The 20,780-nt window shown below is 36.9% G+C and overlaps 2 protein-coding genes across 3 annotated transcripts; one reads left to right on the top strand and one right to left on the bottom strand.

Annotated features, from left to right (window-relative positions):
- Positions 1-4,196: 4,196 nt before the first annotated feature.
- Positions 4,197-16,783, bottom strand: PSMA2 (proteasome 20S subunit alpha 2). 2 transcript variants are annotated; one of them, XM_083376342.1, is made up of 8 exons: positions 16,518-16,767; positions 14,457-14,533; positions 11,760-11,892; positions 9,913-10,035; positions 8,584-8,665; positions 6,019-6,092; positions 4,563-4,620; positions 4,197-4,468 (listed from the first exon to the last, which is right to left on the bottom strand). In XM_083376342.1, the coding sequence occupies exons 1-8, from the start codon at positions 16,556-16,558 to the stop codon at positions 4,352-4,354; spliced, it is 705 nt and encodes a 234-aa protein (XP_083232468.1). In that variant the 5' UTR covers positions 16,559-16,767; the 3' UTR covers positions 4,197-4,351. The 2 variants fall into 2 exon arrangements, with proteins under 2 accessions (XP_083232468.1, XP_083232469.1); XM_083376343.1 differs by lacking the exon at positions 9,913-10,035 and having other exon boundaries at positions 16,518-16,783.
- Positions 16,784-16,922: 139 nt separating this feature from the next.
- Positions 16,923-19,738, top strand: LOC310648523 (large ribosomal subunit protein bL32m-like). The gene is made up of 3 exons (XM_083376417.1): positions 16,923-17,071; positions 18,171-18,352; positions 19,129-19,738. The coding sequence occupies exons 1-3, from the start codon at positions 16,939-16,941 to the stop codon at positions 19,381-19,383; spliced, it is 570 nt and encodes a 189-aa protein (XP_083232543.1). The 5' UTR covers positions 16,923-16,938; the 3' UTR covers positions 19,384-19,738.
- The last annotated feature ends 1,042 nt before the right edge of the window (positions 19,739-20,780 follow it).

The following is a 20,780-nucleotide window of genomic DNA, read 5'->3' as shown; positions in this document are numbered from 1 at the left end:
GGGCCAGATATTCTCTCCTCACCCACCTCACTGGGTTGTTGTGGAAGAACAGGAGCAGGAAGGAGTATGAGGTATATTTGTCACCTTATTTCTAAAAATAATAAAGGAAAAAATATATAGTGGGAATGGTAGAGGTTTTTAAAGCGTTTATCATTTTCTAGAACAAATTGTAACCAATTTCTGTGGGATTACATCCCATAAAAAATTAAAAATAGTTGTTTATACAGGGAGTGCAGAATTATTAGGCAAATGAGTATTTTGACCACATCATCCTCTTTATGCATGTTGTCTTACTCCAAGCTGTATAGGCTCGAAAGCCTACTACCAATTAAGCATATTAGGTGATGTGCATCTCTGTAATGAGAAGGGGTGTGGTCTAATGACATCAACACCCTGTATCAGGTGTGCATAATTATTAGGCAACTTCGTTTCCTTTGGCAAAATGGGTCAAAAGAAGGACTTGACATGCTCAGAAAAGTCAAAAATAGTGAGATATCTTGCAGAGGGATGCAGCACTCTTAAAATTGCAAAGCTTCTGAAGCGTGATCATCGAACAATCAAGCGTTTCATTCAAAATAGTCAACAGGGTCGCAAGAAGCGTGTGGAGAAACCAAGGTGCAAAATAACTGCCCATGAACTGAGAAAAGTCAAGGGTGCAGCTGCCAAGATGCCACTTGCCACCAGTTTGGCCATATTTCAGAGCTGCAACATCACTGGAGTGCCCAAAAGCACAAGGTGTGCAATACTCAGAGACATGGCCAAGGTAAGAAAGGCTGAAAGACGACCACCACTGAACAAGACACACAAGCTGAAACATCAAGACTGGGCCAAGAAATATCTCAAGACTGATTTTTCTAAGGTTTTATGGACTGATGAAATGAGAGTGAGTCTTGATGGGCCCGTGGCTGGATTGGTAAAGGGCAGACAGCTCCAGTCCGACTCAGACGCCAGCAAGGTGGAGGTGGAGTACTGGTTTGGGCTGGTATCATCAAAGATGAGCTTGTGGGGCCTTTTCGGGTTGAGGATGGAGTCAAGCTCAACTCCCAGTCCTACTGCCAGTTTCTGGAAGACACCTTCTTCAAGCAGTGGTACAGGAAGAAGTCTGCATCCTTCAAGAAAAACATGATTTTCATGCAGGACAATGCTCCATCACACGCGTCCAAGTACTCCACAGCGTGGCTGGCAAGAAAGGGTATAAAAGAAGGAAATCTAATGACATGGCCTCCTTGTTCACCTGATCTGAACCCCATTGAGAACCTGTGGTCCATCATCAAATGTGAGATTTACAAGGAGGGAAAACAGTACACCTCTCTGAACAGTGTCTGGGAGGCTGTGGTTGCTGCTGCACGCAATGTTGATGGTGAACAGATCAAAACACTGACAGAATCCATGGATGGCAGGCTTTTGAGTGTCCTTGCAAAGAAAGGTGGCTATATTGGTCACTGATTTGTTTTTGTTATGTTTTTGAATGTCAGAAATGTATATTTGTGAATGTTGAGATGTTATATTGGTTTCACTGGTAAAAATAAATAATTGAAATGGGTATATATTTGTTTTTTAAGTTGCCTAATAATTATGCACAGTAATAGTCACCTGCACACACAGATATCCCCCTAAAATAGCTATAACTAAAAACAAACTAAAAACTACTTCCAAAAATATTCAGCTTTGATATTAATGAGTTTTTTGGGTTCATTGAGAACATGGTTGTTGTTCAATAATAAAATTAATCCTCAAAAATACAACTTGCCTAATAATTCTGCACTCCCTGTATTTGGGTTGTTGACAGCATACTAAAATCAGAGAAAAAAGTGATGCTTCAGAGCATAACACATCATATGTTATCATATTCATACATGTTCACCAGGATTTTCTTCCTCTCAGGTCAACTATCAGATGCCCATAGATCCCTATCGGGATGCTGCCATTTTAGGGAACCTCGGGGCTTTCTGTGATGTATCCATTTCACTTTGTTCGTCTTTTGCTTTGATGTATCTTCCTGGGAAATGGGAGGGATGAGCCTGGAGCAATCTGCTTTCCCATTTCCGGAAAACCATGGCCATTACACCCGAGAACAACTTATCACCTTCTCAGCTCAAAGTTCTCACATCTTCACATCTCTGGATTGGTTATCTGTGGACTGGGCAGTTGGGAGGGGTCTGAACAATGGGGTTTAACCTAATGTGTTCGAGTGGGAACTTTAGATCCTGCCTGTTTTCTCTACAAACACTATCTCTCAATAAATGATCCGTTTGAAATGCTGTCTGCTTCAAGAGTTCAACATTCTTGAGGGAATAGCTGAGGCGAGACCTTACATCAATCATGATATTCATTCTTAACCTTCCCTTTAAAACACAGCTAGTTTCTAGCCTTTCTAGAAGCTACATGCAGCCCACAAGTTTTTCTAAAGGCTCCTTCTTAGTGCTGAAGCAATAAAGAAATCAGACTATGATTGACATATACATTGGAGAAAAATTATGTCAGTTTCTAGTTAGATATGAAAAATATCAGAAATCCAGACTTTTGGTAGAGCTGTGATTGAACAGTAATTTTTATATCTTTTTATCTGTAAACATGGTTCAAAAATGGACTAGTGAGTCTAAAAAGTGTGTCTATTAATTAGGGGTACATGCAAAACGAGCATATTTAAATCTATATAAACAGCGTTCCTAAATACTAACAATCCAGTTTAGGTCAACTACAGCCTAAGAAAACTCAAACCTAAATGTTTGGATTTTTCTGGGATTCATAAAAAATGCAATCCAGACAGAACAAGTAAAGCTTTTCCAGCTCAACTGCTCTTTTATTTTCTAGGTCTCCTCATCTTCCCAGTAGCTTCCCAACCCTCTCATGCAATTTATCCTGGAGCCTACCAACTTTTCCAGCATTTTTCTGTTTTCAGATATGGCCATCAATGTGTCAGCATATTACTATATTCCCTCAACTTGCCACCTCCTCAAATCCTGCAGAGCACTCCCTTCCAATTCCAGCTGCCAGCATCCTTTATTTTTCACCATTCTTTCACAAATACTTTTTGTAAATGGACCAAACACCTGACACATATGCAAGGATCACTCAAACACAGCTACTTTGTATACAGAATGATTCATAAATGGAACTCTTTATATATCACTAAATGTATAAATAAAATATAAAAATATTTAAATTTTAAAATGTTATGTGTGTGTGTGTGTGTGTATTACAGTGAAAACCCAACTGTTATACATATACTGCAAAAAGTAGCAGTTAGAAGATTTTAGTCATGCCATTTCTGCAAAGTAAACTAATACTGCTATATCTAGGCAGATGGGAAGAATGTTAACACTGTGAAATAGTTCATCATCTAACTTCTTGTAAATTTTTATTTAGGGATGTGTAAATTAGGGAAAATGAACTAAGTAGCATACAGTATGTTTACAGTATGTTGATACTTTTTGAGATTTTTTAAATTAAATGTACAACTAAGCACTATGTGCAACTCAGGATGACACATGCAGTTCTGAGAGCATCTGTGTAATATAAATATAAGTAAACAAAGTATTTATTAAAAAAGAATAAATCAACTAGTTAAAAGGGGATGTTCCAGATCATGACCAAGAATATCTATTTTTTCCATCCCCTGTAAAATAATTTTACATACTCCACTGCTGCCCTGGTCAGAATGCTTACCAGAGTTTTCCAAATTAAAATAAAGAGCAATACTTAAACAGCCTTCTGATTTGCATACAGAAGGTCGCAAATACTGTCTATGGCCACTTCAAAGTAAAAAAATCTACCTGAAACATGGAAGAACTATCACCAAAGTAAACCTAGGAGGCTCAGTGTATCATAGAAAGTTCTCTAGATGCTTAGCAGATTTCTTGTCCCTAATGGTTTACATAAAAAAAAATCTTTCTAAATTCCTTCAGTATATACATGTCACAGGCTCTTTACAAATTCTTTTCCCAATATAATTTCTCCTATGAAAACCTGCAAACTAGTTCTACTCAAGCAGTCCCATTTTTCTAAAACTTTACAAAGCCTTTAACCACGTCAGTTATCTGAACAGCTTTATGGACTCAAAATCTGAATTTTGAAACGATCTTCACAACACCTGAAATTAGTAGGAACACCTGAAGTTAGCATAATGTTTTGGAAATTTAATGAGAAGTTATACCAATCTTTATATTTTTAGATTGTGTAAATATTCTTGTACGTTGTTTTAATATTTTAATTAGTTTCACATTTCAGGGCATGTGAATCCATATTCCTTTTAAAAAAAATACAGGATTAACAAAGAAATTAAAATCAGAAGCCACTAATATAAATGAAGTTAAAAATGAGAGCAGTTGTATGCTCTCATCAATCCAGATTAGGCAATTGCAGCCAGATAATCCTTAACCTCAGTTGGAGTGAGTCTTCTAAATCCTGCCTCATTACAGATGCCAACTTCTATGTTATCTTCAGTCATCTGTCCTTCAAAACTTTCCTAATAATGAAAAGATACACAATTTTGTTAAATAATTAAATATTAAAATATCAACTTTGAAAGTTTTATCAAATTTCAAATGAATATCTTTCACCTTTAATGTCAAGATAGCGGTATGAATAGCATCTTCAAGCTCTAAGTCTTCGTTATATCTGCAAAAGAACAGATCTTTTCTAAGAAATTTAAAATATCCCTCCAATGTTACAACTATAAAGCTAAAATTACACGTGCAAAATACTCCCATAAATTCAGGTATTATTTTTTCTAGATTACTTCATGGTCAAGAAACCATTTTTTTTGCCAATAAACAAATCTGAAATTTTGAAACTATACCAAGGACTGCCAGGAAAAAATAACTAACTGAACTGGAAGAGCCTGCTAATCCATAAAATGTCACAAAATAACAAAATTAGAATATTACAAAATATCTATTTACTGGAAAACAATCTTATAAAGTTGCCATATTTTCCTATGACTACCTCACTATACTGTGTCTCTGGTTCTGGATCAACTTCCAAAGTGCAGGCCTGCTACCACTATTGTTATTTTCAAAAATACCTTGTGGGGGTCTAAAGACATACTTGTAAAGTAGGAGTGTGCTAGACTCGCACTTTGTTACAGCGTGGTAAAAAACCTGTTGCATATTTCTAACTTCCCATTCATAGACGTCGATTTCTGCAAAACGGCAAGCTCCACACCCCTCCCTTTTTTTTCTTTGTGTATGAATTACTGGATTGAAGGAGAATGGATACTTTCAGCCTTGCAGTTTTTTTCCCTGGAGGTGGGCAGGGATCAAAATGGTACTGAGATATCATTTTGCTGCTGATCATCCCTTCTATTCCTTCTAAAAATTGACTAAAAAACAAATAATTGCTTTGCCTTGTCTAGTGATGTCTTATTGTCACCAGCAATGACCACACTTGGTGTCTAGAAAGCAAACATAAAGGTTTACTCAAGATTGTTTTAAAATATTATGTAGCTACATTATGCATTGTAAATTATTTCAAGATACTTCAGTAGAGGAAATATTATAAATATATTAACAATACAACAAGAAAAATGTGACCCCTGGCTTTCCTTTTAGCAAGATTTCCTGTCTTAAATAACAGTACTTAATAATTTCTTGTATTTTTTAAAAGAGTAAAAGGGATGCTTATTCCTATCTTATGGAATAGCCAAGATGATGACTGTTGGTGGACCAATTTTTTTTTAATCCCATTTATATCCCGCCCTTCTCCGAAGACTCAGGGCGGCTTACAATTTAAGCACAAACCAATGCGCTTAGCAATAGCCTTCATTCTATGTATATGCCTGCTTATTAGGGCTTTCGCCCCCCCCAAGCAGCATTATTACAAAGTCAGCTTATTAACTTATTAACTATCAAAATGTATTTTGATAAAGTCATTTTTGTATGAGTTTACAGCACTACTAATATTTAACTATAAATCTTCCAAGGATTCAGGGAAGAACAATCCAGAAATGGAAAATCCAAATAAGAATACAAGATGTATAATAATTTACTAGATTATAGAATTTCTATTCTGCATTACCTTTTCTCAAGAAATGTCTTTCCATTTACATAGTTTTTCCCCATTGCAGTTGCTTTCCATGCAAAGTATGCCCCCTGGAAGGTGAAAAGTACAGCAAATTAGAAACATGCATACTATAGCCATCTTCTTAATAGTAAAATAAAGTATAAAATAATGTATAATATAATATACTTATAATCTTATTTTAGTAGAAATTCCTTGGAAATTTCCCATTTGTAAAAATTAATACAAAGAATTATAAAAGTGGATTGCAAGGAGATGAGAGGAATCTTATACTACTAGGCAAATACAGGTAGTTCTCGACTTACAACATTTAGGGACTATTTGAAGTTACAACCCACTAAAAAAAGTTACTTAGGACATTTTTTCACAAGTATGATTGTTGCAGCATCCCCATGGTCACATGATCAAAATTCAGATGCTTGGCAACTGACTCATATTTTTGATGGTTGTAATGTCCTGAGGTCATGTGACTACCTTTTGCAACCTTCTAACAAGCAAAGTCAATGGGGAAGCCAGATTCACTTAACCACCATGTTACTAACTTAACAACTGTAGTAATTCACTAAACAACTGCAGCAAGAAAGATCATAAAATGGGGCAAAAGTCACATAACAACTGTCTCGCTTAGCAACAGACATTTTGGGCTTGATTGTGGTTGAAGTCAACTTAGATCTTATCAATGACAAAATCCTGCACTTCAAGTGTACTAGCTTTGTTCTATACCACCTAGAAAGACCCCTTCAGATTTTGTTTCAGTAGAATTTCCAAAATACAACAAATACGCTTTAAGTCTGAAATTAAAAAAAATCTGTTTCATGAAAAATCCTGGTATTCTACAGTTGCGAGATGAATGACATAATAATGCGCTCAAGTAATAAACATTCTGACAGTGTAGAAAAGGGATTTTATCTCAGGATTATTCTGACTAATGGTGGAAAATGCCACCGCTTGAGCCTTCTCCTCACTCACTACCCCGGGCAGGGGGTGTATGTGTGTGTGTGAAAACCTTAGGCAGGCATTATGTATGAAGTATGCAGATTGCAAATGGCAATCACATCACATAGATCACTTGGCAAACAGTCATATGAGCAGGTTATGTGACTGTTGGGGTGTGCAGTGTTTTGCAATGATTAGAAGTGTTTATAGGCTGTAAAGTTCCTATTCCAACCCATTATTTTTGAACCATCATTATGTTTAAAGCCCTGCATCGCATGGATCCAGGTTACTTGAGGAACCATCTCAGCCCACTGAAACTGGCACTTCCCACCTGTGCTGGCAAAGGAGACATGCTGTGGGCCCCTTCAGTCAACAAATTCTGGCTGCAGGGTCAGGAGAAGGACCTCCTCTGCCGTGGCACTGGCTCTTTGAAACATTGTATCCCTATGGGAAAAATCTGCCCCTCCCTCCTGTCCTTCTGCAAGAGCCTGACGATCTGGCTCTGCCAGATGGGTTGGGGCTCCAACAGGGTGGCATCACACTGGAGGTGGTTGATGAATAAAAAGGGAATCCACCTCCCCTCCGCACATCCTTCTCCATCCCTTCTCATCTTTTTTCTATAATTCTATTTTTCATTGTAATTTCCATTTTTATTGTCTTACAAATATTTATCTTTCATGATTTTAATGCTTCTAATGCTGCAAGCCGCCCAGGATCGCTTCAAAACGAGATGGGTGTCAAATAAATGCAATAAAAAATAAATTAATTTTTTGAAAAGTCAAGGATTATCTGTACTAAGGTTCTGAAGATACCGTTATAAATATGGAAAGTACCATATATAGTCACATATAAGCCCATCTGTGGATAAACTGACCCTCAAAAGTTTTGTAAGTTTTGCTTTTCACAACTGGTTCATCAATTGGTTTATTTTTTGTTATGATTGAAGGTCAGCTTATCTGCAGATGGATTAATCCAAGTATACATACTGGATAAATGGGCACTTTAAAAAAATATAATCACAGATAAGCCCATCAATGGATAAGCCAAACCCAATTTTTGAGGGGGAATTTTGACACTTAAAATTCTTGGCTTATTCATGAGTATACATGGTAGCATCCTTATGTTACTTTATATATAAATAGATTACAAAGAAAAAAATAGGAGAGCTACAACAGGACAATCAAATACATTTTATAACAGATTATCAATTAAATCACCTAAGGGACTACAAAGTTACAAATAATCTTGACAAGATAAAAAGAAATCTGGCTATATTATAATCTAGGAACTCATAACCAAAGATAAAACTAAGGGTTTTTTTGGACAAAATTTGGAAATCACTATAGCAAAAAGTTCTGCTGGTGAATGCTGTAACAGCCAGATAGTATTGACAGGTATTGAATATGCTGCCTAATTACACAGATCTAGGTCTCCTCATATGATTTTAAAGCTCACCACCCAAGTTGTTCTAGTAGCTGTGAACATTTTATCCTAAGTTCTTAACCATAAATTATACATATATCTTCCTTAAATCTTACTGAAGAAAAAGTTCTAAAGTACTTCAAGCAAATAGCTAGACCAAGTTTTTATACAAGGCTAAGAAGAAGTCCAATTTTAAATACTTACAGATGGATCAGACTGGAATAAATATGGTCGCCCTTCATTCCATCCACATATCAATAGCGACACTCCAAATGGACGTACACCTCTATCAAGGAAGACATCAGAAATAATCACGGGCAGCATTAAATAAGCTGCTGAAGCAGTTATTTTTACAGTCATAATTTAAAGCACTATGTATTTACACTATGTAGTTAATAATTTTAAGTCTGTCACTATTTTACTGATTCTGCTCCTATACTTTTAGCAGTAGCTTTTCGCACAGAAATGAAGGGGATGAAAATTTTATTAGCACAAAGACTGATTGAAAACAATGCATATGAAGATATTATTAAAGGAGTGACAGAAGAAGTCATCAGTACTTATTTTCCCTAAAATATTGCCCAAATGTATTAATATTAAACTTTTTTTTTACTTTTTCACATTAAGATGATTTATTTATTAAGGCATTAGTCATGCTAATTCCTTGAGATATAAAATTATTTTCTGTTATTCCTTCTTCATTTAAGAGAATGAAGCAAGCAATTGTGGGACTCTTGTTCAGACTACACATTCAAGAATCTCCTAAATGAAGGCTCTTCAAAAGGAAGCAGAAACGCATAATAGAAGAAATCATGAGCCTGTCTATGCTACAAAGAAAAGGAAACATTTCAACCTATACACCAGTAAATTGTAACAACTGTCCAATTCACCAAAATCTCATCAAGCAAGAACAGAGTATTTTCTTTCAGAAAAACAATCTATCTCTCTATCTCTCTCTCTCTCTATTTATTTAATATACCGCCCTATTCCCGAAGGACTCAGGGCGGTTCACAGCGCAAGTTAAAACAATACAAAAAAGGAAAGATAAAATAGAATTAAATTAATACTAGCCCACAGGATTAAGACAAAGTTAAAATTTAAATTTAAAATTAATTTAATTTAAAACCCCTCAGTCCAGGCCAGACAGTTCAAACAACCAGGTTTTTAGGTCCCGGCGAAATGAGCGAAGGTCGGGGGCAGTCTGAAGTTCCATCGGCAGTTCGTTCCAAAGGGCAGGCGTGCCCACAGAGAACGCCCTCCCCCTGGGAATCACCCGCCGGCAATCCCTAACCGGCGGAACCCTAAGGAGGCCCTCCCTGTGGGCGCGCACAGGATGATGGGAAGCTGATGCTGGCAGCAGGCGCTCCCTAAGGTAATCCAGACCCATGCCATTTAAGTCTGTGTACAATATTAGAAAACTTTGTACTTTACTTACAGTGGTACCCAACCTTTCCAGACAAAATGAATCACCACCTCCATAACTTGAAGAATAAAGAAATAAGAGTGCATTTTATTTAAAAGCAAGTAACATACCCAGATTGAGTGTATTCTTGCATCACAGAAGCGATCCTCTGCACTAGCTGAGCTGTTGGAATAGGCTCATGATAAACCAAGTAGTACTGCTGAGCCAGTTTACGTGCTCTATGAACAAGAACTCTGACAAAACAAAACAAAACACACACACAAAAGCAAAAAAAAATAAATTACAATGGAAGCCTTTTTCATGGTTTTGGTATGCACTTAATGTTGGTGGAGACACCAAAGTTACAGGGAGAAAAATGATGTGTAAAATAAACAGGGCCATATCATACAGAAATAACTCTGACAGAAAGTAAAAGTAAAAAAGTATTTTACTGTGTTTAGCCTGCCTTTGGTTTTTTCCTTCTTCATCAGTGTCACAGCTAAATAACAGAACATAGAATCATAGTGAATGTAAATCACAAGACCTTGGAGATGCTGCAACATTCCAGCTGATTGGCGCTTCTTCTGTGCTCAGAAGCACCAGTATCAGCGCCAAGCTCCAGCTGGAGCCTGGTGCTGATCCTGGCACTTCCACTGAGCCCTGACAGCCCTGCAGCTCCAGCCATCTCTCACTCAGGCTTGTGCGGTGCTGCCACTGGTTAGCTCATTCCCCTCCCCTGCTACCACTTTTCTAGGATGGTCGCGTACCACCTGCCAGGTGCCAATGTACCACAAGTGGTATCCGTACCACTGGTTGAAAAGCCCTGCTCTACGGAACCGGTCCCTAGTGCTCAAAAGGCTTTAGAGCAGGGGTGTCAAACTGCTGGCCCATGGGCTGGATGCATCATAGCAAAACCATGCCCACCCCAATGCTGGCAATGGCAAAAAAGTCACAATACATTGTGACACGTCATGTGATGTTGCGAATATGACACCCCTGCTTTAGAGAATAAGTCAATCCCCTCTTTTCTGCAATAGCCCAAGTACTGGAAGACAGTAATCATGTGTCACCTAATCCTTCTTTTTGATAGGCTAAACACATCTAGCTCCAGATCTTTTATCACCTTTGTTGCTCTTCTCTGCAGTTTCTAGGTCTCAGCAACTTGAGATACCCCACACATGCTTCTCTCCATGTATATGTAGTTCCATTGAGCACTACCCACTGAGTATGGTTGGTCATCCAACTGCAAATTCATCTGGTAGTGATACTATTTATCAAGAAATAAGCTGTGGTCTACTTTGTCAACTACTTTTCTGAAGTCCAAGAATACTATGTCCACACATTTTTCTGGTCCACTAATTTATCAAAGAAGGATATAAAGTTTATTTGGCATAATTAGTTTTTAACAAACCCATGCTGGCTTCTAGTAATCATCTTGTTCATTTATAAGTGAAAGCAATTATTTTTATAATATTCTATGAAGTGATATGCCACAAATCTCCAAGAATTATTGAAAAAAAGACATTGACTATTTCATTAGCTTTATGAATTAGGCTACTTGGTCAGTTTCACAATGCTGATATATGTATGTACACACACATATATAACATGCATTTTCAGAAAAAGACCTAGCTGTTACTAACAAAGGGTTTGAATTTTTACATTAAGAAATATATCTGGGATTGCAGTCTTGGCAGTTAACAATTTATTCATTGTTGCAAAGCACAGAGGAATCAGGAATAGAATCAAGCCACAAAGCCAGGTTGCTAATACACACACACACACACACACCACACACACACATATATATATATGGAAAAGAAAGCTTAAGATGTAGCTTTTAGCAAACATGGCTTCTAAACAAGTGTATAGTACCCATTGAATTCTAGATAATTATTAACCAACTTGATTTCACTTATCTCAAAATCTGCTCAAGAACCAATAGTAATATTTCTATTTAATATTTTTTCTTATTTACCTGTAATCAGAGCCCATGCCACTATATACCAAGCCTATGTGTTTAGTAATAGGTTCCACTTTGTGTACACTCCGTTCATCATACAATATAGATTTCTGCTTTTTCTCTGTTGCTAGTACCACACCATTTGCAGCTACATAAAAAAAGAATGCACTAAATTAATGCTATTAGAAAATCTTCCTCCTGCTTCTCTTGCAACATTTCAAATATTCACTACATAAATCAATAAACTGATCAATTAATTTTCTTATGTAACATACTGTAGACATTTTATCAGGTGTTTTCTATAACCATTCAACTAGCATTTCAGTAGATTACAGGTGAAACTCGAAAAATTAGAATATCGTGCAAAAGTTCATTTATTTCAGTAATGCAACTTAAAATGGGAAACTAATATATGAGATAGACTCATTACATGCAAAGCAAGATAGTTCAAGCCGTGATTTGTCATAATTGTGATGATTATGGCTTACAGCTCATGAAAACCCCAAATCCACAATCTCAGAAAATTAGAATATTACATGCAATCAATAAAACAAGGAGTGTACAAAGAACAATATTGGACCTCTGAAAAGTATAAGCATGCATATGTACTCAGTACTTGGTTTGGGCCCCTTTTGCAGCAATTACCGCCTCAATGCGGTGTCACATGGAAGCTATCAGCCTGTGGCACTGCTGAGGTGTTATGGAAGACCAAGATGCTTCAATAGTGGACTTCAGCTCTTCTGCACTGCTCAGTCTCATGTCTCTCATCTTTCTCTTGGCAATGCCCCATAGATTCTCTATGGGGTTCAGGTCAGGTGAGTTTGCTAACCAATCAAGCACAGTAATCCCACGGTCATTGAACCAGGTTTTGGTGCTTTTGGCAGTGTGGGCAGGTGCCAAGTCCTGCTGGAAAATGAAGTCAGCATCCCCATAAAGCTCGTCTGCGGAAGGAAGCATGAAGTGCTCCAAAATTTCCTGGTAGATGGTTGCTTTGACCCTGGACTTAATGAAGCAGTGGACCAACACCAGCAGATGACATGGCTCTCCAAATCAATACAGACTGTGGAAACTTCACACTGGACTTCAAGCATCTTGCAGTCTGTGCCTCTCCATTCTTCCTCCAGACTCTGGGTCCTTGGTTTCCAAATGAGATGCAAAAGTTGCTCTCATCAGAAAAGAGGACTTTGGACCACTGAGCAACAGACCAGGTCTGTTTTTCTTTAGCCCAGGTAAGACGCTTCTGACGTGTTGTTGTTCAGGAGCGGCTTGACAAGAGGAATATGACATTTGAAGCCCATGTCCAGGATCCATCTGTGTGGGGTGGCTCTTGATGCACTGACTCCAGCCTCAGTCCACTCCTTGTGAAAGTCCCCAACACTTTTGAATGGCCTTTTCCTGACAATCCTCTCCAGGCTGCGGTCATCCCTGCTGCTTGTGCACCTTTTTCTTCCACACTTTTCCCTTCCACATAACTTTCTATTAATGTGCTTTGATACAGCACTTGGGGAACATCCAACTTCTTTTGCAATTACCTTTTGAGGCTTTCCCTCCTTATGGAGGGTGTCAATGATGGTTTTCTGCACAACTGTCAGGTCAGCAGTCTTCCCCATGATTGTGATTCCTACTGAACCAGACAGAGACCATTTAAAGGCTCAGGAACCCTTTGCAGGTGTTATGGCTTAATTAGCTGATTAGAGTGGGACACTTTGAGTCTAGAATATTGCACCTTTTCACAATATTCTAATTTTCTGAGATTGTGGATTTGGGGTTTTCATGAGCTGTAAGCCATAATCATCACAATTATGACAAATCACGGCTTGAACTATCTTGCTTTGCATGTAATGAGTCTATCTCATATATTAGTTTCCCCTTTTAAGTTGCATTACTGAAATAAATGAACTTTTGCACAATATTCTAATTTTTTGAGTTTCACCTGTATATCAAAAGGAAAAAAAAGCCAATCATAAATACTGTTTCATATTTCCCCCCCCCCACCTCCAGTCAAACTACAGTGTCTGATCCCTTTAATAAGGCTCAGTGTAAAATGACTCACCAAATTTTCATGTGTGTTATAGTTGCTTCTATGTTTTTCAATTCTTTCTTTAATAAATATATCTTACAATTCCTGGATCATCCAGTGTCTAAACACTGCACTATCCTTGTTTTGAATTATACTTTATCAGATTATAAATCTGTTCATTTTATAAAAATAAAATATTTATCTTATATAAGATTAGGTAACTTTCCAACTGAAATGTGGAATATAAATTAAATACTTTAAATAAACCATATAATTTATCCTGAATTAACAAAGTAACTGTTTAATTTCCTTAGAAATGTTTATTTAAAAACAAATGTTCAGTAAATAATCACTTTCTGACTTGTTTTAAATATTTTAAAATTCTGAAAATACCCTTTATATCTGCGTAATACAGACATAATGCCCTCCTAAAGTATAGCAGCTACTCTCTCATAAAAGAATAATGTGCTTCATGTTAGAAACTTGAATAGTATGCATGAATCATCAAAATTTTAACTGTGCTTGATTGGGCCAAACATTTATTTTAGCAATCTGTTCTCACAAGGCCAAGTAAAAGCTAGGCAGACAATAAATTTTTAACACTTTTTCTTACTTCATATCTCAAGAAGACATGAGAATATTTATGCTAAAAGGTTGGTAAATGTTATTAATCATATAAGCATCTTTAATACCTTTAATTCCAACTGATGGAGCTCCTGCTGCAACAGCTGCCAAAGCATATTCAATTTGAACAAGTTTTCCAGAAGGGCTGAAAAAATATATAATACATTTATGAGACATTTATGGAGGAATCATTTTCCAACAAGAAAGACAATTTGATTTTTTTAAACAAAGGCATATTGAGCATACATATTAGAATATGTACCAGAGGTTAAAGCTTTTATATTCCTCAAAAGAGTTGTCTAGAGCTAAACTGTTAGACAATTTTCCCAAAGAAATTAATTCAATATAATTTAGTCTGGAGCATATTCACACACAGTAACGTTCAGGAAAAATTACAGACTTCTGTAAATCCCAAGTGGAAGCTTTAAATAAATCATGTTATTTCTTTTTTTTTTAATTTCTGGAGAATTCTTTGCAAGGTTCTATGCAACTAACAGCTCAAAAAACCTATATATACTAAAGGTTTTGAATAAACATCTCAGGTATAGTTGCCAAAATCAAATCTTCAGAAAGATAATCTCGATTAAATGTACCGTAATCTCCACTGAATCCCTCACAACATCTAACAATATAATTTTCCATAAAATCTTCACACGTGAAAAGTTAATACAGCCTTATATAAGCCAGTTCCAAAATGAAAAAGTAGTATAAAAGCTCAACATAAATTAGTCAAATGCTAAGATCAAAGAATAGAATATCTTTGACAGTGTAACTCACAATGAAATTAAATGTTGTCTACAGTGCAGACTACACACAAGTAAAAACCACAAATACAAACATACATGGAACAAAAAACATTTACAATTAATAGCAATGACTGGCCCAAAATGAAATCGTATTTAATCTTGTATATCAACTGTTTTTTTTCTCTTTTGAAGGATTGTAATCAAAGTTTACTTAATCTAAGAATGAACCCTGAATAGTTTTGTGGCATTTTTCTAAAAAAAAAACCAAGAAAGGACTTTTCTTTGACCAGTTTCATAGATATTTTAAACTGTAGAATCCTTTTTAGCATTATGTCTATGATAGAAAAAACACCTGAGAAATTAAGTGGCATACAAAACATATATAGTATATCCAGTTTTTAATTATATGAAATGGAAATGTGTAGCAAAGCACTTAAAATAATTGTCACAAAATAGTGACAAGTTATTTGGACTTCAGTATAGTCATGTTTCACAATTTTAGTACTGTATCAGTAATGTAGCATTGTAGCAATGCACTAATGAACTGTGCAATCCTTGTTATTGTCAGTTACAAATGAACTTCTAACTTAATTATATCCTGAAAAACTATTGTGTCTGTAATCTTTTAACTGGGCAAAATGACATCACAGGACAAAAATTTTTCAACTAAGAAAACTCAAATGGGCTTACTTATAGAATACATCCAAAATCTGGGGCACATGACCCCCTAGAATTTAAATTTGGCATTTTCATAAAAAAATTACAATATAAAATTATTGTAACCGTTTTATGACAATACAAAATGTCATAAAACATTTCCTGTGATCAGTTACTGATGTCTGACTCTGCTATGCAGTTCAACTTGGGCTACATTCGATTATTGCCGTATGTTAGAAACTCTATTACCGAAAGCATTGAGGAATCTGATAAGGATTTTCTCAGAAACAATGACCCAAAGGGCATTTTCACAGACTTTTTATAACACTGATTCCATAGCTTATGAAGAAAAAATGCGACACTAAAGTTTACCGTAATCCAGTTAGATTTTCCCAATTTAAGTAGCAGCGATACTTAATTTGATATATTACCAAACACCAATGATTAATCTGCCGAAGTCAAATGCAGTCTTGACTGATAGAGGGAAAAAAGACGATCTTACCCTAAAGACTGATCAAGTCAGTTCATTACTGTACCTTCTTGCCACTTCAACAACTAACGAACAGCAACAGCACTGACTCGACAAAATCTCCCCAGTTCTATTATTCCGGAAAGAGCAATCAACCAAGCAAATAGATTTTCTCACTCCTGATGGAGCCCATCTAGGACACTCTGGCCGTTCAAACACTTCGCCTAAAAGTCTTCCTCTCAAGGAAAAAAACTTACCTGAAAGTGGTGAGAGAAAAGCTGTAGCCACGTTCCGCCATTTTAACTCGTGCCACAAACCCTCAGTCCTCTCTGACTACTGCAGCTGCGTGCGCTGGGAGTTTTACGCGTGCGCAAAGAAGGAAACCTTTCTGGCACGTGATTTCCGCAACTTTGTGACTAATGAAGTTCACCTGATAATTTCCGAAAGCAGCACGTGGCTCTGAATTTCTAGGAATGCCGTGAATTATGGCAAAACTGGGAGACGGGTTACAGGTGCTCTCAGTGGCAGTCTCTTGTGCACTTTGAAAGTCAAAAGTCGCAAAACGAGAACGGTAGTTTTTCAAAGACGTGTGACAGTCACATGCCCAATGTGGATAGTTTGACTCGGTTTCCCAGGGTTCCATGCGGTGGCTACCAACACGGATTTCGTAGAAAACCTATGGGCGGAGCCGCGAGGGGTGCCGGGAAAGCGAGGAGCATGGCTGCTGTGTTGGTGTTATCCCCTTTCCCTAAACTCTGTCGTTTTCTCCGAAACTGCTGGGGGCAGCTTGGGGGCCACGCAGGTCCATGGGGTAAGGTTTATAATGTGCTGTTCATCAGGATAGCCCTCAAGAGCTCAGTGGAAAATTTCCACGGTCATCTTCCAGCTACTCGTTGGAGGTGCTTGCGTCGCTCAATCCAAGGGGGGAATTGAAAGCTTTTTAGAAAACGGCTTTCTTATTAATTCCATGCGAATTTGCTAGTCAAAGTAGCTTCGGCTTTGGTGCTTGGATCTTTGCCTTTTGTCTGTTTGCTTGCCTGTTGCTCTTTTTCTGTTCTTTCCCAAAGCAAAAAGGGACAAAATGCAGGGAGATGATTTCCTTTGCTTTTTTTCTCGCTTTATAGTTTTTAAAGAGCAACCGATTGTTAATTAAATGGAGGATGGCATTAAAGCTGAAAGTAGAGCATTCTTATAGTATACTCCAAAACTGTTTATATCCCTCATGCGTTGTTCAGAGTCTTAACGTGTAAAAACAAAATATTAGAGAAACAATAAAAGGTTATGACAAAAGGATGTGAGTTTTAGTCCCACCTTAGGCAGGAAGCCAGCTGAGTGACCTTGGGCAAGTCCTCTAAGCCCTAAGAAGCAGGCAAAAACAAGCAGCTTCTGAAATTTTGCAAAGAAAACCGCAAGAAATAGTCCCAACTTTCGCCATGAGTCAAAAACTGACTTGAAGGCACATACAAAAAGATGAAGGACAAGAGAGATGATTTTTCATTTTTTAAAAAATTGAATGATATGAAATACACACACACTTTGGATTCTGAGCCTGTGCATTCCATTATATACTTATTCAGAACAAAGTTCACTTGTTTTCAGGGCTGCCTAATTCCTCTTAAGTGTTTAAAATTACTATCATACTTAATAGACCTTATGTTAATGCAGCGATTTTTAATTGTTCAATAAATATGCTGAAGTTCCCTGCATGAGTCCGAAAGCTTGGAAGACTAAGCCTCTGGTACTGGTGATCGATTCAGATCACATGTTAAAAGAGTGCTGCTAATTTCAGATGTCGTTGGTTTAAAATCTAAATGCTAGTCAGTTCACAATGAACCTCCTTAAAAAAGGCTTTAAACTATTTTAAATAGACTAAGATATGAAACTATTTGAGTTGATATCTTTTTCTTTAGCTCCTGCTTTAACAATACAAGCTCCAGATTCTTTACTCAATCCTGTGGAAGAGAAAACTGAGTATTTTGAAAACCCCAGCTTTTTAGACAGCATACTTTGGATGCCAGCTCCAAAGTCAAGGCGAACAATTGAGGTGAATCGCACCAGACGAAGGAATTCTAACCATCTTATAAAAATAAAGGTAAATTGTTAAATTTTCCTTGCAGAAAATTGGACTTTGTTTCCCTTGCATTGCTTTTAAATGTTTTGTTTTTCACTATCAATAGGACTTGGCAAGTAAGTTCAAAAATATAAATGAACATCTGTTTCAATGAATTTGCTGTGAATGTATAATATAAATCTGGGCAGTATGTGGCTGCATGAAATCCCTGCCAGCTGCAAATGTAGAAGCAGAATTGATTGCAAAATAGCTGTATTTTAGTGTGGTTTTGCTTTTATTTGTTTACTTTAATTTCTAACCCCATGAAAAACAAATTGTTCCAGCTAAACAACTATCCATCTAACCCCCATGGCAATTATTTTCTGCCTCGTTTCAGGCTGATTTTTAAGTAGGAACAAGAGATTCCTGGGAAAGGAATCACTTTATACCCACTCGAGTTTCTGTCCTTCATATGCTGTCCCCAAAATTAAAAAAATCCAGGCTAAAATAAATTTCCTCCTACTTCTTGATCAAACAGCCACCTGCAGCCCTGTAGCACATCAAGGGTCCGAGATCCAGATCCAACCCTTCAAATATTGCCTGTTCCTACTAAAAATTAAAATACTAACTTGCAGACATACTTTGATTTCTACATAGCATTAGATAGTACTGTTCTTGTTGCATTAGTTTTATTATTTTGATAGGTTGTTTAATCCTATTTTGCACTCCATTTTATTGTTACGTTAATGAAAAAAGTTAAGAATTTTTATAATTATTCTCTCACCGCTGCATTTTAAAACTTGCTTTTTTTCTTTTAGAGAAACATAGATATTTGTCCTGAATGTGGCAACCTGAAAGAGAAGCATGTTCTTTGCGGCTATTGTTATGAAAAGGTTAAACAGGAAACCTATGCCATAAGAAATCAAATTAGATTATTGGAAAATGGACCACATAAGGCTCCCGCTACAGAAAGCATTGTGCTCTATACAGGAGAAAAACCCAGAAATGAAGATGAAGACAAGCGAATTATCGAAAGGAACAGGAAACGTCCATCTTGGTTCACATTGGACTAAACAGACATCAAAATGGAATGTTTGATTCCTTATACAAATACTAGTTTGGATAGTAATACGTCCAGAAGACCGTACGGTACTTTGTGCTGTAGTTGCTCAAGCATGCTATTTGCAGGACTATGTGTATGAGTTGTTTGTACTTTTTAAAGACTCTGGGTTTTGTTTAATTTAATTCTACATTTGGAATCTGTATGAATAGGGGAATTGGCTGTTAACGTAGTGATACCATAACCTTATAGTAACCTAAATAAGTTATCATTTGAAGAAGTGGGGTGTAACTACATGCAAAGATGGATTGTATGTTATTTCAGCTTGAATTTAAAATCCATTTGCAATTAAAGCATATTCAATTTCATGCGTCCTCTATTATTTCATTTTGCAGGCAATTTTTTGAGAAAGGTACGGTAGATGCCTGAGGAATACAGCTATATGGATGGCATTATGCCCAACCTAAATTTCTAGCTATTAACCAAAGTCTTCATTTAGTTTAGCCTGCAGTCTCTTGATTGAATAAACTTGTTTGTTTGGATTAAAGTGGCTGCTCATATTACTCTGGGCACCTAACAACAGATAAGAGTACTCTACAAAATGGAACCAAAAAGACATAGGTACGTACATATATATTACATATATAATATATATAGTATATGCTGATCACTGAAGCAAATGGATATTAATTAAAATCAGAATCTATCAAAGCACATGCAATCTAATAGTGATTATTGCTCTCGCTTTACAATTTGAAATCCTTATTTCATTCACCAAGACCTGGCTGTCACTGGATGAGGGATTCCCATTCTCAGAGATGTATCCAGCTGACTCCCAGATTGTCACAAATCTGACATACCAGATCTAATATTGTTATCGGAAGAAATGTCAACATGATCTGATAGGGAATGTAACATTACCCTCCTGTCATGGGCAAATCATACCCTAATACCTCTTAGACCCTTTTTTTACCACACCCTCCAGGGAGATGGGAGCCATTAGAGTTGTCATCCCTAGAGCCTCATACAGCCAAATGGGTTCCAGAGGAAACAGAGATATCCTGAAGGATTTATTACAGTTTTGCCAAAATGTTAGTAAACGCTGAGCCTCTGGACAGGATTGCGCCTATGTAACCTCTCGCAACCCTTCACTCCCATCATTCCCAGTGATTCCACAGAGAAATAAAGGATTCTGGAATGGATTAAGAGATGTCCAGGCTGCCGTTAGAGGAAAATGAAGGGTGACTGTGAATGGACACATCTTAGAACTGCTATTAAGGCCTATCTCATAACTACAATGGTGAAAGAATGCAATTTTACTGCTCTTATTGCATCCACAGTGTGTAACCCATTGACTCTTTTCTGGATCATCCAATCCCTCCTGGCCAGGGGACTTGGGTGATTGTCTTT

The sequence above is a fragment of the Vipera ursinii genome, assembly GCF_947247035.1.
Source record: "Vipera ursinii genome assembly, chromosome: Z".
Taxonomy (NCBI): domain Eukaryota; kingdom Metazoa; phylum Chordata; class Lepidosauria; order Squamata; family Viperidae; genus Vipera; species Vipera ursinii.
This window is presented reverse-complemented; position numbering and strand designations above follow the sequence as displayed.